We start from the raw sequence: 21,986 nt of genomic DNA, 5'->3' as shown, positions 1-21,986 counted from the left end.
AAACATAATTTTCGCGCTTCATTATATATTGAGTTAAAAGCACATTTGTATAAGTGTATGGACGTTCTGATAATTATAACATGATTAAAGTAAGTTATAATTGAGCGCTTGATGAAGTTATATTATAATGTAAAAGCTCAAGGCATGTTTTATAAATGTGACCTGAAATAGTCACCAAAAAAATCCCGTCATTGTGACGCCGTGAAGTTGCATCTCGCGATAGGAGCAGTGTTATTTCACAACCTGCCGTGACGAGAGATCTCGCGATAGGAGCAGTGTGATTTCACAACCTGCCGTGTGCGCGACAGAGACAAGGAAGATGGCGACGCAGGAGAGCGCAGCGAGTCCGGAGGCTGTGGGCAACGGCGAGGTAAAAATGAATGACACGGACCGCACACATTTCTACATTTCTTTAAAAAATGCCGCCGTACAAATTTCGACCGAGTCGTAGGCGCAACCGCGGAGAAAAAACCGATTTCTACAGGTCATCCCACCACCATTAGTGACGTAGTCATGCCGGGTCTGAAACGACCCCCTCTGACGTTAGCCGACCGCCGGGACTCGAACCCGCAGCACCTGAAATCCACATCTCGTCTCGTTCAAACCCACTGCCTTAAGACACGGCGGTGTCACGGCGACCGGTCCCGTCCAACCACGTCGTGTACTTGGCCGTCGTAGCGAGCCGACGACCGCAGTGTAGCTGTCAGTCACACGGCCTAACACCCCGTCATCACGGCTCTGAACCCGGGGCTCGAACCCGTGATGCTGCTCTCCTGGCCCGAGTCAGGTGGCTCTTCTAGGGTCAGTGTGACCCGGGTATGTAGCTCAGGGTGATGTGGGGCACCGTGGGCCTGCCCTCTATGGACGCGGTGGTCCTTCTTAACATTGGCCGGTTCCGTTCATCTGGTCCTCCGTCATGGGACTGGACTGGACTGATTCATCATCGGAGTGGACCGGGTCACCTTGCCCTCCGTTATGGTACTGGACCGGTTCATCATGGTACTGTATCGGTTATCATGGTACTGGACCGGTTATCATGGGACTGGACCTGTTAATCTGGTCATCCGTCAGTGGTCTGAACCGGGTCATTTAGTTATTGGTACTGGGTCAGGTAATTGAGTCCCTAGTAATCGTACAGGGTCACTTAATTTCGTTCTCAATAATCTTGCTGGTTCATACAGTACTTGGTAATCGTACTGGGGTTTTTAATAGACCGGTTTCTCCAGAAACATACACGGATGTTTTTGTCTCTGTAACCGGTGTCTCTACCATAACAAGGATATTCTGAATGAAATGGAGAAGTAAACGCAGTTTAATTTATCACGTCCTTCCAACACGCCATTGAAGAGCAGGCTCCTCTTCGAAGGATGCAGCTATCTGGGCTAATTCAGTCGGCATGGTGGTTAATTGTTAATCCTGGCTGAATGAATATGAACCGTGTCAATGATTGCTCTCTGGTGGCCATGGGTTCGACACCAAGGCATCAACCGTTAACGTCCTATGTGACAATGGTTCCAAGAGGAATTGGCAGTCAGCCTTATCTAATTTTACTACCAAAACCTGTCTAATGACACCGTTTTTTTTTTGTGTCACCTTTCCATGTTTGCTCCTGATTCTCATTCATCTCCACAACAGGCTGTGGAGGTAAACTTTAACAGTGTTCTCTACCTTGTTAACATCGACCAAATGCTCTATTCAAGTGTGACGGCACTATTCTCTTCAGATCAGCTGTACTGTCGATATTGCAAGGTGTAATAGCTTTGGAACTTCAGGTGAAAACTATTTAAAAAGATGATCCATGACTTTTCATGGCAGGCCGTCGTGTCAAGATGGGGGAGATTACATTTTTCCAACATATAATTTGTCAAACCTTAACGTTTAGCTACTGGTTCCTTCAGAGCTGGCGTTGGGGCACATGTCTGTTCCCATCAGTCCTTTTAATAACCGGAGACATCCCAGGCCCGGGCTCTGTGGGCAGAGGATGAGTAGACAGCGTGGTCTCATGATCTGCCGTGTGGCTGTCTGTTGTCTCACTAGAATGTGGTCTCGCGGGGGAGGGGGGCTTTGTCACAAAGCTGATTGGGTTAACGACAGCCATGACCATGGATGGGGTCAACAGTGGGCTTAGAAATTGCGAATGACTCACTGATTCACCGATTCTTTAAGATATGGAAATTAACTCCTTGAGTTGAATGATTTGGGGTGTGATGAGTATTTCCCTCATGAGTCCTCCACAACAAAACTCATTGACCCATCCAGTGGGTGGGGGTCAGCGGGGTCCCGGCCTGCCATTCCTCCTCTGACATGGGCTTGGCCACCCCCAGATGGCACACACCTGATTGTTTGTTTTGATTAGCATTCAGTCATGAATGCTAATTAATATTTAATTAGCATTCAGTCAGCCACAGTCATCAAGTCGGTGGCCTGACCCTCTCCCCCGCCCTGTCCTCACCCCCCGCCCCCCTTTTCTCCCTCACCGGACCCTCTCCCCCTTGTCTGTCTCCAGGTGGGCAGCAACGGGACGGTCGCCGCCGTGGCGGACGGAGACCAGGCCGTCCAGACCGCCGACACCGCCGGAGACGCCCCGGCGGCAGCGCCCCCGCCCAACGCCTGGCAGGTCATCAAAGGAGTCCTCTTCAGGTACGTGCTCCCACGCACATATCTTCAGGACGGCCACGTCTTTGTCCTTCTCTACCAATACCCCCCCCGGTAACGAAACATGATTAAGAACGCTGGAAAATCAAACCCATCAACACCAACCCTGTTAACCCGGTATTGGAGGCATTCGCGTTACTGCTTGAGGCAGTGAACCCATCGTTCAGACACGATTCTTTTTCAAAACGGAGCTTGTTTGCACTCATTTTGGAACCAGTTTGAGGAGCACAGGGTACGGGTTGACCCTGTTTGTTTAAGGTTTAATTCAACGGGTCTTTCCCATTATGAATGTGGCTTTGAACTCCTGCCTCCACATTGAAAGGAACAATCCTGCAGGAAGTTCTTCCGATAAGTCTTAAGTCTGGAGGTTGACGGATGCTGAAGCCTACAGCTTCAATGCAGGTCACAGAGAGGGCAGCCATCTCATTACCCCCGTCAGACTGGTCTGCCCGGTACTGGTGTCTTTACTCCTTATCTGGCTGTGATTTCTGACTAGCAGCTGGGCCGTCTTTAGTGAGAGTGGAGCTTCTCGTTGTACAGCTCTATGCGCCTCTATACCCTGAACGCCTAGAGTGGAGAAAACTTCACCTCACAGTTGATAAAAGCGGCAAAAGTCATTTGTGTTTTTTATAATTTAGATCATTTGCTTTGAAATCTTTGTTTGCAAAATCTATTTGTAAGCCACTCCGGAAAAATTAAACTCAGCGACCGTTTTGGTCCGTACACTCGGTCTAGAACCCCTCTAAGGGTAATCCCCTTAACCTCTCTAAGGGCAGTTCGTTCCAGAACCCCACTAAGGTTAATGCCCCTTAACCTCTCTAAGGGGAGTGTGTTCTAGAACCCCTCTTAGGGTCGTCCCCTTAACCTCTCTAAGGGCAGTTCGTTCCAGAACCCCTCTAAGGGTCGTCCCCTTAACCTCTCTAAGGAGAGTGCATTCTAGAACCCCACTAAGGTTAATGCCCCTTAACCTCTCTAAGAGGAGTGCGTTCTAGAACCCCTCTTAGGGTCGTCCCCTTAACCTCTCTAAGGGTCGTGCCCTTAACCTTGCTAAAGGGAGTGCGTTCTAGAACCCTTCTTAGGGTCGTGCCCTTAACCCCTCCAAAGGTTGTGCCCTTAACCTCTCTAAGGGTCGTCCCCCTGACCTCTCTAAGGGTCGTGCCCTTAACCTCTCTAAGGGTCGTCCCCCTGACCTCTCTAAGGGTCGTCCCCCTTGACCTCTCTAAGGGTCGTGCCCTTAACCTCTCTAAGGGTCGTCCCCCTTGACCTCTCTAAGGGTCGTCCCCCTTGACCTCTCTAAGGGTCGTCCCCTTAACCTCTCTAAGGGTCGTCCTCCTGACCTCTCTAAGGGTCGTCCCCCTGACCCCTCTAAGGGTCGTCCCCCTGAACCCTCTAAGGGTCGTCCCCCTGACCTCTCTTAAGGGTCGTGCCCTTAACCTCTCCAAGGGTCGTCCCCCTGACCTCTCCAAGGGTCGTCCTCCTGACCCCTCTAAGGGTACTCCCCCTCACCGCCCCTCTGGCTCTGCCTGGAGGCGGCTCTGGGGAGTGGTGCGGTGTACAGATCCTCCTCTGTACCACGGGTCGGCTAATGCGACTTGAGGGCTCATTAATTGGTGCCAGGAGAGAGAGTTGCTAGTTGGCGTGGAGACGAGTCTTAAATTAAGAGTCAATGTTGCAACACAGACTAAAGATTGGCCTTAATGTATTGCATGTAGGGATTGATGAACAGACAACAAACCATTGACCCGATCACCTCATGGGTGCTGTTGCTGGTTTCAAACCATTAAAGTAAATGGATGTCAAATATGATCTATGATTAGCTTGGATTGAACATACCTTTTTGATAGTGATATTTCGTAAGGAATACCATCAATCAGATTGTACTTCTGACAATATTTTTGCAGCAGTTGTTATTTCATGTTTCAAAGAGCTTTGCATACACCTTAAATAATGTCATACGCTGATAGAAGCTTCCCATTTATTATCATGCATCACACGAGCACAGAAGTCATTACTGTGTGACGCCAACGTCACGTGATCTATAGAATGCAGTTCAACGAGGTGTTTATCTGATGAGGCGGTCTCTCTCGTGTGTGTGTGTGTGTGTGTGTGTGTGTGTGTGTGTGTGTGTGTGTGTGTGTGTGTGTGTGTGTGTGTGTGTGTGTGTGTGTGTGTGTGTGTGTGTGTGTGTGTGTGTGTGTGTGTGTGTGTGTGTGTGTGTGTGTGTGTGTGTGTGTGTGTGTCAGCGTTGACCACTGTGTACATCACAGGCTTCATATTGAGTGTTCTTGTAGCAGGTCTACAAAACCAATAATGTCTTGATGTTTATCTGTTCCCGCGAGCAGCCAGACCCTCCGTTTCATTACAACAAGGTCAACATTAAAACATGTCTCCATTGTTGGGTTGGCAGCAACAAAATGGGATTTTACCACACTTATCACCTGAGGGCTGGAATAGAACAATGGCCTTCATTTCTGAATCCCAAGCGAGGCCATAGAAAAGGTCCGCCCATCAGAGCCCCCCCATCAAGGTTGATTTACTAAATCCGACTCCACACCAGTCATGAGTAACTTACGAGCCACTAAACATCGGTTCCAACCGCGGCCTGTGAATGTCTCCCTCGTCTAAACAAGCTGTACTCTAACTCAGCATCGCCTACTCTGTGGCCTCGACCGAAGAACAACAAGGTGTAGAGATTAAGCGTGTTACTGCGTCTAATCTAATCCTAACCTTGGGGCTCCTTCTCCAGGATATTCATAATCTGGGCCATCAGCAGCTGGTTCCGTCGGGGCCCGGCCACGCCCGACCCCAGCACCCCGGCGGGGGCCCCCCGGCTCCCCAGCCGCAACCTCTTCCCCAAAGACACCCTGATGGTGAGAGAGGCCCCTGACCTCACACACCGCCAGGCTGAGGGGTGCACCACCGCCTCCTCTCTGGTCGCTGCGCCCTCTCCCTCCTCATCCCTCGTCCTCTCTCTCCCTCCTCGTCCCTCGTCCTCTCTCTCCCTCCTCGTCCCTCGTCCTCTCTCTCCCTCCTCATCCCTCGTCCTCTCTCTCCCTCCTCGTCCCTCGTCCTCTCTCTCCCTCCTCGTCCCTCGTCCTCTCTCTCCCTGCTCGTCCCTCGTCCTCTCTCTCCCTCCTCGTCCCTCGTCCTCTCTCTCCCTCCTCGTCCCTCGTCCTCTCTCTCCCTCCTCATCCCTCGTCCTCTCTCTCCCTCCTCGTCCCTCGTCCTCTCTCTCCCTCCTCGTCCCTCGTCCTCTCTCTCCCTCCTCGTCCCTCGTCCTCTCTCGCCCTCCTCGTCCCTCGTCCTCTCTCTCCCTCCTCGTCCCTCGTCCTCTCTCTCCCTCCTCATCCCTCGTCCTCTCTCTCCCTCCTCACCCTCGTCCTCTCTCTCCCTCCGTGTGCTCAGGACTTCTACGTGTACATCTCCCCGGACGAGGTGTTCGTGGACTTCAACAACACGGAGGCGCTGTTCTGGTTCCACCAGGACCTGGTCTACGGGGACTGGTCCACGGGCGAGAACGGCGACGGCTGCTATGAGCACTACCGGGAGATGGACATCCCCGAGGTGGGCGCGACTCGTTTAGGGGCGATTAAGAGCCGGCGGGTGATGAACGGTCCCCTGGGGTCGGAGCCCATTACGGGACTGGACCACAGAGTGGTTAATGTGTGTGTTATCTCATTCCTGGTGGTGTGGCTTTCAGACGCTGCTGCAGAACGGCTCCATGTACATGCACGTGTACTTCACCAAGAGCGGCTTCCACCCCGACCCCAAACGGAAGGGGCAGTACCGCAGGCTGGCCACGGTGCACTCCACGCGCAGTGAGTCAACGCCCAGCAAGGAACGCACGCACGCACGCGCAGACAAACTCCCTTACATGCACACACACTAGGGATGCAAACAATTAATCGATTATCGATTAATTGTCGATAAGAGATTACTCGATTAAAATAAATTACTTGCAATTAATCGTATTTTTAACCCGTAATTCCCCAACCGTCCACCAGAGGGCGCGCTTGACGCCAGACGTACTTGACGCACACGCGGGAACACAAGCGAAGCAGAACAAGACAAACGAAAAGCGGGACACTACTAGATGTGTTCGAAATCGTTCCCTATCATGGATGTAGTGCACTAAATAGGGTGCACGCCATTTTCTAGGGTGTTCGAATTCTCAGTGGTCCACTATATAGGGCACTATATAGTGGACTTAAAATAGGGTACATACGATGTTCCCTACATGTTACTCCCGTATACCACAATGCAATGCGGTTGTATTTTTCCAGGGGAGAAGAAGAAGCCGAATAACCGCGAAAAATAATACATTTAATGATGGAGTCTCCGGCATTCGTTTAGAAATGTCAACAATTTATCTGGGATTTAACATAGAATATTTAACATTCAAAATTAATTAAACAAGGAAATGTAACATTCAACATCAATACAACCTCCAGCTTTCGTCGTGAGTGCCCGGTTTGTTTACTTGATGTGGGCGCATCTGTCTGCGTCACACAAATACCCGGCGCATTTACTGACGCAAATGACGTTTAGAAATGTTCAGCGTAGTGTCCGAATTCTCGTTCCTTATTCCCTATATAGTGCACTATATCATGTACACTATATAGGGAATAGGGAACGATTTCGAACACAGCTAGTGACACGATGAAGAGGGCAAAACGGAGTGCAGTATGGAGCCACTTTAAGTTGGTTAATGACGACAAAGACGCCAAATGCACAATATGTGGTAAGTATTTTTGACAAATGTACTTGTAAGTCGCTTTGGATAAAAGCGTCTGCTAAATGCCCTAAATGTAAATGTATTTTAAAGTACAACAACTAAACGACTTCGTTGAATTACCACCCAAATGTGTCACATTCAGAAGGAAATTCAGCTTCTCAGAAGAATTGCCGCTTATCAATTAATCGATCATCGATCGATAAGATGAAACAACTATCGATTAATGAATTACTCGATAATTTGCATCCCTAACACACACGCATCCTTAAACACACACATGCCCTTACACACACGCTCTTACACGCACGCACGTACGCCCTTACACGCACGCACACTAGGGGTGGGAATCTCTCACGATTCGATTCCGATTATGAGGTCAGTGATTCGATTCTAAAGCGATTATCGATGCATCTCGATGCAACAATTTTTTTTATGTACATTTCCATGCGTGATTTTCAAAAATATCTATATACATCTGGGTTTGCTACTCAGAGTTTGCTAATCACTTCCTACTTTTGTGATGATCATTAAAGACTTCAACAGATGATTGAACTTATCTTATATTTTATAAGAGAGAAAGCTTTTGTCACAAATATGACTTTCTATGAACAATGCAATAATCAATCCAGCTTGCATTATAACACAATATGGAAGCATGCAAAAAATAGGTTTCAGTTTTATTTTCTTTCTAATCTTTCTTTTGTCATTAAAGAAAAAGCTGCTCTTGAATTAGAAGGAGTTCTTGTGTCTGGCTGTGAGTTTGCGCGCATGCTATGCGTAGGCTGAATCGCAATCGTGTCAAGGCAAATCAGATTGGCCAATACACACTGAAGATAAATTCAATCATTTTAAAATTTCAAAAATGATCCCTCTCTGGCGAACAGAATGTTGTAGCAGGTAAAAAAAAATAATAATAATCGGATTATTAATTGATCTGCACCGAGACAGAATCGTTCTAGCGAGAATCGTGATGCATCGTAGAATCGATTATTTTTCCCACCCCTAACGGACACACACTCTTACATGCGCACACACACACGCATCCTTAAACACACACATACCCTTACACACAGGCTCTAACACGCATGCACGTACACCCTTACACGTACGCACAATCCCTTACGCACACACACACACACATCCTTACACGGACACACCAACGGGTGGATCCAGCCAGCGTCCTGGTGACATGGACCATTCTAATCCTTTCTCTTCTCTTCTCAGTGCTGAATAAGTTCAAACGAAGAAAGTTTATGAAGACTAAGAATCTGCTGACGGGCGAGACGGAGGCAGACCCCGAGGTCATCAAGGTGAGTCCTCCGAAACCACAAGAACCCTGTCGGCTCTTTGGATTGATTACTAATATTATTAGTTGGCACAAAACTGAACGACCACAAAACTCAAAACTATCACAAATCGGATGTCGTTAATGTGCATTGTTTAGATCTCACAGAAGGAAAAGGGTCTTAAACACTGTAGACTGTAGAGGTCTCAAACTCGTATCATCACGCGGGCCTAAATTGGCCCCCGGGCCGCGAGTTTGAGACCCCTGCCGTAGACTGTTTGGAAATGTCTGTAATGTCTAATCACCCCTCAGAGGGTGGGACGTAGGGGACACCGATCAAACGGCTACTTGTTCTTCTGACGTCACCTTCACTGACTCCTCTCCTCTCCTCACCTCCTCTCTCCTCCCATCCTCTCTCCTCCTCTCCTCTCCTCACCTCCTCTCTCCTCCCATCCTCTCTCCTCCTCCTCCCCCCATCCTCTCTCCTCTCCTCCTCCTCCCCTCCTCTCCTCCCCTCCTCTCTCCTCCTCCCTGCAGCGGGCAGAGAGCCACGGCCCCGTGGAGATCATCTCCCACTGGCACCCCAACCTCACCATCAACATCGTGGACGACCACACGGCCTGGGTCAAGGGCTCGGTGCCGCCCCCCCTGGACCAGCGTAGGTCCCCCCGCCGCTAGGCCCCGGACACAAGGGCCAAAACCATCTCTTCCTCTCTGTTTTCCTTTGATGCGTTTCAGGAAGATCTCCGTAAAGACGGACTCATTGCGGAGACGCATCGAGCTGTAGAAACGCTGTAGAACGTATTGAAGGGCGCTGGCTCTCCACCGAACAAAGGGGAGCACATCAGGGCTGCGAGGCAGCCAGCCTGCGCGCTGTGGACACACATTCAGTCGGGGAGGAGATGAAACCTTTTTAAATTGAGCAGAAATACTTTTGAATGTTAGTAATTAAATTTACCAAGGGGCTGTACGCTACAAAAACTATACAAATAAAATATTCAAAGCAACTCTAACGTCGCCCTGCTGGTGCGGGGGTGGGCGATGACGTCCTCGTTTGCGTTTGAGGCGTCCACACGAATCCCCACACGAAACCAAAAAGGTCAGTTTCTATTTGAATCCATCCTGGGACCTGGTTTCAGAAAAGTGAGACAGTCGGCCCAAACGCACAGACCGATGCGGTTCCACCAAAGAATGGGCTCCGTGTGGACGGGCCCCTAGACTCATGAGGAGCCCCCCCTCCAGGGGTCATACTGGGGTAGAGCAGAACCTCTGGGGGGAGCGAACCAGAAGCCCGGGGGGGCGGAGTCACGGCGTTTCACTACGGAGATCTTCTACTGAGGAGAAACTCATTTGCACGCGGGGGGGGAACTACAGTCGACTGAAACTGCAGAAGTGGCGAAACTACGTTCCATAGGTGTAGCGGACTTTCTATACACTGTTTATTTGGATACCGTACCATCACTTTGATTCAGTCGACACGTTATGGCCGAGTTTGTATTCTCCCATTACCTGCTTGAAGATCCCCCCCCCTTTGAATGCTCATCAATGGGCAAAAATAATATCCGGCCCCCCTTCGTGAGCTCGTCGGCCATTAGACATTAATCTTTGGTCTGATTTGTGGACTTGGAACAAGAGACGTGACCGTTTCAATGCATCCCATTTTCACTCTCTGTTCCCCTCTCTGTTCCCCTCCTCGAGGTTTCACTGAAGTTTCACTGTCCTCTGTTCCCCTTCCATCGCTCCTAGTTGAATGTATGACTGTGTTCTCCTCTCTGTTCTCGCTGTTCTCCTCCTAGATGTTAGGGTTGACCGTTCTCCTCTGTGTTCTCCTCCTAGATGTTAGGGTTGACCGTTCTCCTCTCTGTTCTCCTCCTAGATGTTAGGGTTGACTGTTCTCCTCTGTGTTCTCCTCCTAGATGTTAGGGTTGACCGTTCTCCTCTGTGTTCTCCTCCTAGATGTTAGGGTTGACCGTTCTCCTCTCTGTTCTCCTCCTAGATGTTAGGGTTGACCGTTCTCCTCTCTGTTCTACTCCTAGATGTTAGGGTTGACCGTTCTCCTCTCTGTTCTCCTCCTAGATGTTAAGTTTGACGCGGTCAGCGGGGACTACTACCCCATCGTGTACTTCAACGACTACTGGAACCTGCAGAAGGACTACTACCCCATCAACGACACGCTGCCCCACCTGCCGCTGAGGCTGAGCTTCTGTCAGCTGTCGCTGTGGCGCTGGCAGCTGTACGCCGCGCAGAACGCACGCTCGCCCTGGAACTTCCTGCCCGACGACACCTACGAGCAGTCGGACGAGGACCAGGACTCGGTCAAGGTGAGCGCGGCACGAAACCCAACGCGCTCCGGAAGTCATTTTAAAAACGGTTTTATTATGTTATATAATCTAAGGATAACTTACGTTAGTAACAAGGATCTCGGGTCAAGACGGTGATGTCCTTTTTAACTCTGAGTGACTAGCACCAGAACAATGTTACTAGTTACACTGGCAGGTAGCAGAGTAACAATGCATACCGTGACCGTACATGACCGGTTTGGAATGTGGAACTCTTCTTCTGCAGGTTGCCCTTCTGGAAACCAACCCCTACCTTCTGGGGGTGACCATCGTGGTGTCGATCGTCCACAGCATCTTCGAGTTCCTGGCCTTCAAGAACGGTAAGGGAGGACTCTGAGTCTCGACCATACGAGTGTCTCCTCCTCCTCTCCTCTCTAACGCGTGGCTCTCTCCTCCTCTCTAACGCGTGGCTCTCTCCTCCTCTCCTCTCTAACGCGTGGCTCTCTCCTCCTCTCCTCTCTAACGCGTGGCTCTCTCCTCCTCTCTCCTCTCTAACGCGTGGCTCTCTCCTCCTCTCTAACGCGTGGCTCTCTCCTCCTCTCCTCTCTAACGCGTGGCTCTCTCCTCCTCTCCTCTCTAACGCGTGGCTCTCTCCTCCTCTCCTCTCTAACGCGTGGCTCTCTCCTCCTCTCCTCTCTAACGCGTGGCTCTCTCCTCCTCTCCTCTCTAACGCGTGGCTCTCTCCTCCTCTCTCCTCTCTAACGCGTGGCTCTCTCCTCCTCTCTCCTCTCTAACGCGTGGCTCTCTCCTCCTCTCCTCTCTAACGCGTGGCTCTCTCCTCTCTAACGCGTGGCTCTCTCCTCCTCTCTCCTCTCTAACGCGTGGCTCTCTCCTCTCTAACGCGTGGCTCTCTCCTCTCTAACGCGTGGCTCTCTCCTCTCTAACGCGTGGCTCTCTCCTCCTCTCTCCTCTCTAACGCGTGGCTCTCTCCTCCTCTCTCCTCTCTAACGCGTGGCTCTCTCCTCCTCTCCTCTCTAACGCGTGGCTCTCTCCTCCTCTCCTCTCTAACGCGTGGCTCTCTCCTCTCTCCTCTCTAACGCGTGGCTCTCTCCTCCTCTCCTCTCTAACGCGTGGCTCTCTCCTCCTCTCCTCTCTAACGCGTGGCTCTCTCCTCCTCTCCTCTCTAACGCGTGGCTCTCTCCTCCTCTCCTCACTAACGCGTGGCTCTCTCCTCCTCTCTCCTCTCTAACGCGTGGCTCTCTCCTCTCTAACGCGTGGCTCTCTCCTCCTCTCCTCACTAACGCGTGGCTCTCTCCTCCTCTCTCCTCTCTAACGCGTGGCTCTCTCCTCCTCTCTCCTCTCTAACGCGTGGCTCTCTCCTCCCCTCCCCTCTCTAACGCGTGGCTCTCTCCCCTCCCCTCTCTAACGCGTGGCTCTCTCCTCTCTCCTCTCTAACGCGTGGCTCTCTCCTCCTCTCTCCTCTCTAACGCGTGGCTCTCTCCTCCCCTCCCCTCTCTAACGCGTGGCTCTCTCCTCTCTCCTCTCTAACGCGTGGCTCTCTCCTCCTCTCCTCTCTAACGCGTGGCCCTCTCCCCCTCTCCCCCCTAACGCGTGGCTCTCTCCTCCTCCTCTCCTCTCTCTCCCCTCCCCTCTCCTCCTCTCCCCAGACATCCAGTTCTGGAACAGCCGGCAGTCCCTGGAGGGGCTCTCGGTGCGCTCCATCATCTTCGGGGTGTTCCAGTCAGGGGTGGTGCTGCTCTACATCCTGGACAACGAGACCAACTTCGTGGTGCAGGTCAGCGTGTTCATCGGCCTGCTCATCGACTTCTGGAAGATCACCAAGGTCATGGACGTCAAGGTGAGCCCTGCTCGAGGAGAACGGAACGGATCCTCTCTTTGGAACATTCCTTGGTCTTTTTTACCGTCGGTTCTGATTCATGTTTTCACCGCTGCGTTCATGTGACGCTGTTGTTCTGTTCCCGCCTTCCTTCAGTTGGACCGAGAGAATAAAATAGCCGGTCTGATCCCCAGACTGGTGTTTAACGACAAGTCCACGTACGTCAAGTCCTCCACCAAAGTCTACGATGACGTAAGTCCCGCCAGCACCGCCATCAGCGAACAGAGAGAAAAGCTCCTTAAGTTTGTTTTACTTTCCTTCTTTCTGGAAAAGCTGTGAATCACAAACTTACTGGAAACAGCCTAAGCCTGCGATACTGAGCTGAAATACTCAAATAATTGTTTTTTTGTTTTATTTGAAAGACACAAAATGTTCCATAATCAATCCAGCCGCCCATTATCATTCAGCCGTGGTAACGTAGCTCCTCTGTTTGCCCGCCCCCGTCCAGATGGCCTTCAAGTATCTCTCCTGGCTGCTGTACCCTCTGTTCGGCTGCTACGCCATCTACAGCCTGCTGTACGTGGAGCACAAGGGCTGGTACTCCTGGGTTCTCAGCATGCTCTACGGCTTCTTGTTAACCTTCGGTGAGTGGATCCGGCGCTCGCTTCCTCAGCTATTGTCTCTGGTCCTCAAGGCTGCATATTGTCTCAATGGGTCTGAGGAACAAGCTGTTGTTCTTACCACTAAGGTCGTCTGGTGGCGCTTAGGGACTGCGTGGCTTCATACACGTAGGGAAGGGGAATTAGGGATTGTATGGTTCGTATGACATTAAGGGTATTCATCCAAAGCGACTTACTATTAATTAATCTTCTGACAAAGTTCCTTTAGTACATTTGTGAGAAGAAAGAGAAGCATTAACAATCTATATTAGGGATGTTCATAGTACCAAGCTCTAACAAGACGGCTAGGATAAGACGCTACACAACGCTAAGTACTATTTCAAAGTGGCAGGACGTGCAACGTACAATCAGTGCGTTCGTAGTGCCTGACGGTCCCTGTGGTTGTGACGTGGTTGCCCTCTTAACGTCGTCGTCCCCCCCCTCAGGCTTCATCACCATGACGCCGCAGCTCTTCATCAACTACAAGATGAAGTCGGTAGCCCACCTCCCGTGGAGGATGCTCACCTACAAGGCGCTCAACACCTTCATCGACGACCTCTTCGCCTTCGTCATCAAGATGCCCATGATGTACAGAATAGGGTGTCTTCGGGACGGTAGGTTGCTCTCTCTCAGACCTCATCGGCCTGAGGTTCTGCCCTCTCAGTCCTCATCTCGCTGTCATGAGGTCTCCTCTCAGTCCTCATCTCGCTGAGGTCTCATCTCACTGTCATGTGGTCTCATCTCGCTGAGGTCTCATCTCGCTGAGGTCTCACCTCGCTGAGGTCTCACCTCGCTGAGGTCTCGCCTCGCTGAGGTCTCATCTCACTGAGGTCTCATCTCGCTGAGGTCTCACCTCGCTGAGGTCTCTTCTCGCTGAGGTCTCTTCTCGCTGAGGTCTCTTCTCGCTGAGGTCTCTTCTCGCTGAGGTCTCACCTAGCTGAGGTCTCACCTAGCTGAGGTCTCACCTCGCTGAGGTCTCACCTCGCTGAGGTCTCTTCTCGCTGAGGTCTCTTCTCGCTGAGGTCTCACCTAGCTGAGGTCTCACCTAGCTGAGGTCTCACCTCGCTGAGGTCTCACCTCGCTGAGGTCTCATCTCACTGAGGTCTCATCTCACTGAGGTCTCATCTCACTGTCATGTGGTCTCTGTCCACTCGGCCTCATCCCAGCAGTGCTGTCTGTTCACCTGTCAGGGAGCGTGCAGTAAAACATGACAGGTTTATCTTTAATGATGACAGATGTGCAGTGTCTGCTCTCCGGGCTTTAAAGGGTTTTTAAATGCTTATTTGTACGGGTTTAAGAAGAAAAATCCATACATGTGAGAATTGTATCTTTTTTATCGTCTATGGATCTGAATCGGTCACAACTAGTGAAAATGGATGTATTATAACAGGTTTTGGTCTTGAGTATGCCTTTGTGTGTTAACATTACTGCCATCAATGGATCAAACCACAGTATAGTAAATTATGAGATGACATGACCTTGCGTCGGTACAATATGACCTTGGGACCTTGTGTCGGTACATTGTGACTAGGGTTGCCGCGGTGTGGACATTTTCACACCAAGTAATACGCTCGTGTCAACACCGGTATTACCGGTATGAACGGTATTAACTTTGAAACTAGGTCAACCGCCATCTTCTCCGTCAACTCTCCTCTCACACTCGGTGACAGCGGCTGGCAGCGCGCCAATTCTCGGCGTCTTATAACTTTCTATATATAATAGTATAATAATTATACGGCCAAAAGCTCTGTGCGCCTCCGGATGGCCGTAGCGCGGGAGCTGAGTAGGGATTGGGCTTCGCGGGGTTTGTTTACCGGCGTTACTATGGTTACCGGTCTTGTAAGGAAGCGCGTCAATTTTCGGCGCGCCAATTCTCCTGCACAGAGCAGAACTGTGGCCAATTCTACACATTTTAATTTTCTTAATTATAATTATATTATTCAATTTTTACTGAATTTGTTTCTTATTACAAAAAAAACGGATGTTGCCGACCTTCCGTCGGTACACGATGACCTTGCGTTGCATCATGCTGACCTCTGACCCCCCCCCCCCCCCCCCCCCAGACGTGGTGTTCTTCATCTACCTCTACCAGCGCTGGATCTACCGGGTCGACCCCAACCGGATGAACGAGTTCGGCACTAGCGGGGCTGAGAAGCCCGCCGACGGGGACGCCGCCGTCGACGGCGAGCCCCCCGCCATCACCGCCGCCATCGACGGCGAGCCCCCCGCCATCACCGCCGCCCCCGCCGCCGCCATCACAGACAAAGCAGACGAGGAGAAGAAGAACGACTAACCAACAAACCGCCCCCCCCCCCTCCTCCCACCCCCTCAGTACAAAGAGGACTTGTTCAAGCCAGGGGAGGGAGCCGTTGTTTATCTGTCATGGACGTCGCTTCAACAACAACAACAACAACAACATAAGTCATTATTTTAACACCACCTGACCCGTGTGGTGGATCAGCGCTGGTGCCCCCCCCGACCCACCCCCCCCCCCCCGCTCTCCTTCTTACAGTGAAGTAAACAACGTGATGTCCCGTATTCTGTATGATTTTGCGAGGGTAACGGCCGTGTGGTGTGAGTCGGTCCCGCCGCCGCGTATCGCTCTTCAGTTGCCCGCCGTAGCGTTTAATTTTGACCTGTTGATTCCCCCAGTTCTTCTTCCTTTCATTCCATGAGCGTCACAGTTCCACGGCGCTGCCCCCTGGTGGTCGGGCAGAGGACAGGGGCGGAGCCAGGAGGGCTGGGAGGGGCCGACGGACAGAGGGGGACCTGTCTAACACTCCACCTGAATGCTACCCTCCATTTTAAATTAATGGTTGTTGTTCCAAACTTGAACGTTAAAAAAACTAATAAAAGTAAATAGCCTTGTTGGTATTAATATAAATATATTAATATTGTCAATGAGAACATTTTTTTTCAGTCATTGATTTATTTTCTATGTTCCTGAAACTGTACTTGATTTTCAGTCAGACTTATTTTTTACGTCCTGAAACTGTACAGAGTCAGCTTGTCATGTTTTTACTGATGTGAAATTGTTTAGCGATAGCTAATTCCGCGGTTATTTTTTTTTCTTCTTGATTTGTATTTTTTTGGAGATCCATTTCAAATCCACACTCATCTGGAGCAGCCGATTCTGACCGCCAAGTGTGTTTTGAAAGACAGTCTCGCTTTTATGGAGCGCTGTAAATTCTATGCTAAGATGGTTTCATGTTGGTACATATTACATTTCAAACATGTTTATAGTAAAACTTAAGTGTAATTTAAAATGACGAAGCAGCTTTTTATTAATATACATAAATAATATACATGTGTAGATCTCACGTTTGTTTTTCTTAGTTTAATGAAATATAGACATAAACTGGGTATACACAGGGTTTAAACAGTGTGCATACAGGGTATTATATATATATATATATATATATATATATATATATATATATATATATCTCTATCTCTATCTCTATCTCTATCTCTCTATCTATATATCTATCTATCTATATATCTATATATAGATATATATATCTATATATAGATATATACACACACACACACACACACACACACACACACACACACACACACACACACACACACTACAGGGTGTGTGTATACATGGTTTACAGACAGATTCGTGAGACTGCTGTTTCATGTTTTCTTCTATCCGCCACTAGAGGGCGGTATTTCACAGAACACATGACCGCATAAAAAATGGCTTCTCACGTACTCTCTTATTGGTCGTTCCTCTTTGAGACGCGTGGGGCCTCCCGAAGCCAAGCCGCCTCGAGTCTTCTGGAAGAAAGTTCACGTGAAGCCGTCGTGTGTCTGTCCTCACCGGTACTGGGTTAACAACATCACCTGAAGGCGGGTCTCCTCTAGGTGGTATTCCGCGTGATCCGCTGCCCCACGGGGTTTCCAGTGTGTGACGTCAGGGGACTTCCACTTTCCAGTAAGCGGGAGAGACCAGCTGGCCACTAGCAGTGAGGCAGGGACGACGTGGTTTCACTTCAGAGCTCGTCACTGCGCACTAGTGTAGATGACGGCTCACCGTACCCAGCACAGTCCCTCCTAGACCCGCACTACAGCGATGTCTCTGTCGCCCGACGTTTTGTTCCACACGGGAGGTCTGGAGGTCTTCACCAGGATGGACGGTAGGTTCAGACGGACTAACATGTTACTATAAGTTAGTAACGAGAATGTAAACAACTATGAAGTGTTGGATGTAGTAACTACATCCAACACTTCATAGTTGTTTACTTTCTCGGTATCCGCTCCTTCATGAATCTTTAAACTTAACCCGAGTCGTCTATGATTTTCAATAACGGTGACTTTATCTCTCCGCTCCAGAGAACCTCGCAGAACTGGGTGAGTTACCATCGCTCAGCCTCAGGTCACACGGAGCGACAACATCTATCTTCTGCTTCCTAATACAACACAATCTACCAGGATTAATCCGATATGTTTTGCTCTTTTCCCAGATATCATCGATGAATTTATCACTGAGAATAAAGACTCGGGGCAGGAGGGTAGACCCAGGTCCCACCTCCCCGGCCCCGGCTCCCGGCTGGCTGGCCCCGGCTCCCAACTCCCCGGCCCTGGCTCACACCTGGCCGGCCCCGGCTCCCGGCTGCCCGGCCCCGGCTCCGGCTCCCGGCTGCCCGGCCCTCCTCCACCCCCGGCTGAGCTGCGCTGTGGTGGCCCCCCGAGGCTCGGCCTGGACTCTTTCTCCTCCGAGCCAGTGCTGGTGGCAAGAGGCACGGCGCCACGGGTAAGCAGCTCACAGAACGGTTGGTGCTTGCTGTCAGTCGTCCTGTTGTTATTACTATTCAATAGAGGATTTAAATCATGTACTTATCGTGACAGATTATGATTAATACTTTTTAGGCCGTCATTTCTCGCCGTTGCGGCAGCCTTGGCAGCCCCATCTAGGGGCAGAGAAACGGGACTGTCAGTGTTGTTACGGCTCTTACTGTAAACCACGTGGTTTACAGAAAACAGAAGGGTTCTCATCTATAGCAGAAGAAAGTCCAAAGTCCTGAAACGTTATTAACCATTAACTAATGACTAATAGTGATTAAATATTAGTAAGATGTGCTCTTCAGTATTTGGTTTATTGACAAAACTATCAACACAACTTAGATATCCAGGTTGCGTGTTGTGTAGTAACAGGAAGACATGGCAGCTCCTCTCGCTGGGAGAGACCGTAATATGATCCCTACTTTCGGTTTGCCTGCCCCTCTCTGCCTCCAAACCCTCCCATCAGGGTGAAGGGTCACATTCTTAGCACACAGGGCTCTTCCGATTGGCTGATTTGACATTACGTTGAGTTCACTTCCTGTTTGCTTCTCTTTGACTCAATTCCGCAAGCTTTTGTTTAGCGGTTCCTCGTCATATCAGGTATGCCAGAGACACACACTCACACACACACACACACACAAACACACACACAAGCAAAAGACGGCAGAACACACACCACGCACAGTCCCACACCCTCTCGGTCGGTGTGTAATCTGAGCTGGTGTCCAGCGACTGCGAGCTTCACGAGAACGTCCAGAACCCCAGCTCTGCTCGGGGCCAGACCCTGCTGCTCGTAGCTTCACTGCCGCTGCCTGTGGAGCTCTGGCCTTTCACGGCTCCGGCCCTCTCAGGGTCTGTCTCTTTGGCAGGGCTGTTGTGGTATTGGGTGTTTGTGGTTACTATGTGTGTGTGTGGGAGAAGGAGTGTGTGTTTGTGTTTGTGATGGGAGGGAGGAGGGGAGAGTGTGTTTGTGATGTGTGTGTGTGCGAGGAGGAGAGTGTGTGTTTGTGGTTGCTATGTGCGTGTGGGAGGAGGGGAGAGTGTTTGTGTTGGTGATGTGCGTTAGGGGGGGGGGGGGGGGAGAGTGTTTGTGTTGGTGATGTGCGTTAGGGGGGGGGGGGGGGAGAGTGTTTGTGTTGGTGATGTGCGTTAGGGGGGGGGGGGGGGGTGTGTGTGTTGGTGATGTGCGTTAGGGGGGGGGGGGGGAGTGTGTTTGTGTTGGTGATGTGCGTTAGGGGGGGGGGGGGGGGGTGTGTTTGTGTTGGTGATGTGCGTTAGGGGGGGGGGGAGTGTGTTTGTGTTGGTGATGTGCGTTAGGGGGGGGGGGGGAGTGTGTTTGTGTTGGTGGTGTGCGTTAGGGGGGGGGGGAGTGTGTGTTTGCGTCCTCCTGCAGCAGGTACTCTGCGCTGTGTGGTTCAGCTCTAACGTCCGACGCCAGCGGAGCTCCGGGCCAGTGAGGGGCCCCGTGACCCAGTGATAGGGGTCCAGACGGACGCCGGTCCGGGGGTCCCTGGGGGTCTCCCCAGCTCCGCAGGTTGAACCTGCCCCTGACCTGCTCCTCCTCCTCCCCCCCCCCCCCCCCAGACCTCCTGCTCCTTCGCCCCGCCCTTCCCTCCAGCGCCCCGCCCCGGGGAGATGGCGTCCGCCCCCCCCCGCAGAGGGGCGTCTCCGTCGGGCCCGTCGCGCCGCGCCTGCGGGCCCTCCCCCGGCGGGCCCCGGGCCCCCGCCGGCCCCCCGCCGGCCGCGCGGCCCTGCAGCGGGACGGAGCAGCTGGAGTCTCTGCTGGAGGCGCCGCGCCTCGCCGTCTCGGAGCAGCCCAAGGAGAGGGGCATGAGGTTCCGCTACGAGTGCGAGGGCCGGTCGGCCGGCAGCATCCTGGGGGCCTCCAGCACCGGGACCACCAAGGTCCAGCCCGCCATCCAGGTACGGCCCCCGGGGGCCCGCGCGCAGTAGGGCGGCTCCATTATGGGAAGCGTCACCGTCACGATTGTTTGGGTCAAGCTCTCCCAAAAACAACGCGTTGTAACTGAGAACGAATAAAAATAATAAAAATACACAAAATGGTCAAAAAGAAAATGTTCAAATCTGAAATAATGTACAGATATGTATCCAGCTTGTCTGCACTTTCTATAAAACATTTAATGAAAAAAAATATATATAATTTTTTGATGTATATAAAATTTGATGTATTAGTTTTGTGATCATAAGGCGCTAAAATCAATGTGATCAAAATTTGATTAATCACCTAGCCCTAACGCGTAGAGCAGTAGTTGTGGTTAGAGCTGTTCCGAATCCGATACCACGATCAAAAAATTCCTCCGATAACGCCTACAAATCGGGTATCGGTGAGCGCGCAAGTCTATTCACCGACCCGATACCACACATATCACATGACACGAGCCCCTCTGCTGCAGAGGCAGAGAACATCACGAACACTACGGGGTCGAGCTGCGCTCTGTCCCAGTTGGAGGAGGACAGTCGGAACGGGAAACACGTAAAATGTTCGAGCTACCAAGTCGGAAAAACACTGATGCTCACGCTTTACTACAAGAATACAAATGTATTCGTATCAATCATAGATTATAAAAATAAACAGTATTAAAAAAAAATGGTATCGGAACATCTCTAGTCGTGGTGAGGGGGGTGACCCCCAGCCCAGATGTCCTGGGTTCAAACCCCCATGTCCCTGCCCTACCTGTAGGCTGGAGGGCTCTGGGTTCAAACCCCCATGTCCCTGCCCTACCTGTAGGCTGGAGGGCTCTGGGTTCAAACCCCCATGTCCCTGCCCTACCTGTAGGCTGGAAGGCTCTGGGTTCAAACCCCCATGTCCCTGCCCTACCTGTAGGCTGGAGGGCTCTGGGTTCAAACCCCCATGTCCCTGCCCTACCTGTAGGCTGGAGGGCTCTGGGTTCAAACCCCCATGTCCCTGCCCTACCTGTAGGCTGGAAGGCTCTGGGTTCAAACCCCCATGTCCCTGCCCTACCTGTAGGCTGGAGGGCTCTGGGTTCAAACCCCCATGTCCCTGCCCTACCTGTAGGCTGGAGGGCTCTGGGTTCAAACCCCCATGTCCCTGCCCTACCTGTAGGCTGGAGGGCTCTGGGTTCAAACCCCCATGTCCCTGCCCTACCTGTAGGCTGGAGGGCTCTGGGTTCAAACCCCCATGTCCCTGCCCTACCTGTAGGCTGGAGGGCTCTGGGTTCAAATCCCCATGTCCCTGCCCTACCTGTAGGCTGGAGGGCTCTGGGTTCAAACCCCATGTCCTGTAGCCTCCTCCATCCAGAGGCCTAATCCCCCACTAAGGACATTAGGTCAAGCCCCTTTTGGTTTTATTTAAAGGGGTAGTTCTGAATTGTGGACATAGGGCCTGATTGCCGAGTTAGCCCTTGGTGTTCTTTATCATTGGAGACCGTTTTCAACACATTTCATTAAGTCCTACTTGCAGAGTTTGCTCGTGCTAGGCTAGCGCACGGCAACGGGCAATAGCTGCTGATAGAACAGTCTTACCCACTCCACAGTACACCCGAGGTAAATCAACTATAGAGCCAACTATAACGGTCGATGTAATTGTCTGTGTTGTGTTGATAGAATAATCTTAGAATTAAAACCAACCTTGCGTTGCATTTTGAGGGACTTGCTGTGTCTCAGCAGCAGTGTTATACTCCTGGTAGTAGGCTACGGCAGCGGCGGACTGATACCTAGGTTAAATTCCGCTGCTGCTGAGAAAGTAGTCCCTCAAAATGCG

The 21,986-nt window shown here is 51.2% G+C and overlaps 2 protein-coding genes across 2 annotated transcripts in view; both read left to right on the top strand.

Moving 5' to 3' along the window:
- Positions 1-262: 262 nt before the first annotated feature.
- clptm1 (CLPTM1 regulator of GABA type A receptor forward trafficking) lies at positions 263-16,785 on the top strand. The gene is made up of 14 exons (XM_056611748.1): positions 263-370; positions 2,507-2,640; positions 5,402-5,525; positions 6,061-6,219; positions 6,356-6,473; positions 8,615-8,700; positions 9,213-9,333; positions 10,752-10,996; positions 11,241-11,334; positions 12,622-12,812; positions 12,948-13,043; positions 13,300-13,435; positions 13,897-14,064; positions 15,514-16,785. Exons 1-14 carry the CDS (start codon positions 320-322, stop codon positions 15,741-15,743), a joined length of 1,953 nt encoding a protein of 650 aa, XP_056467723.1. The 5' UTR covers positions 263-319; the 3' UTR covers positions 15,744-16,785.
- Positions 16,786-17,060: 275 nt separating this feature from the next.
- Positions 17,061-21,986, top strand: part of relb (v-rel avian reticuloendotheliosis viral oncogene homolog B) — a 13,104-nt gene continuing 8,178 nt past the window's right edge. Inside the window, exons 1-4 of the mRNA XM_056612380.1 lie at positions 17,061-17,598; positions 17,795-17,812; positions 17,926-18,215; positions 19,829-20,167. Of these exons, the coding sequence (XP_056468355.1) occupies positions 17,535-17,598; positions 17,795-17,812; positions 17,926-18,215; positions 19,829-20,167 (711 nt within the window). The 5' untranslated portion in view covers positions 17,061-17,534. The remainder of the gene's footprint in view (positions 17,599-17,794; positions 17,813-17,925; positions 18,216-19,828; positions 20,168-21,986) is intronic.

Source organism: Gadus chalcogrammus, chromosome 16, assembly GCF_026213295.1.
Source record: "Gadus chalcogrammus isolate NIFS_2021 chromosome 16, NIFS_Gcha_1.0, whole genome shotgun sequence".
NCBI classification, from domain to species: Eukaryota; Metazoa; Chordata; class Actinopteri; order Gadiformes; family Gadidae; genus Gadus; species Gadus chalcogrammus.
The sequence above is the reverse complement of the archived record's forward strand: the minus strand, read 5'-3'. Positions and strand labels throughout refer to the sequence as shown.

Bases quoted from the DNA above. Each gene is read 5' to 3' on its own strand.
- clptm1 (XM_056611748.1), top strand. From the start codon at position 320: ATGGCGACGCAGGAGAGCGCAGCGAGTCCGGAGGCTGTGGGCAACGGC. The intron at 5,526-6,060 runs GTGAGAGAGGCC...CCGTGTGCTCAG, and splicing joins TCCCCAAAGACACCCTGATG to GACTTCTACGTGTACATCTC. The intron at 8,701-9,212 runs GTGAGTCCTCCG...TCCTCCCTGCAG, and splicing joins CAGACCCCGAGGTCATCAAG to CGGGCAGAGAGCCACGGCCC.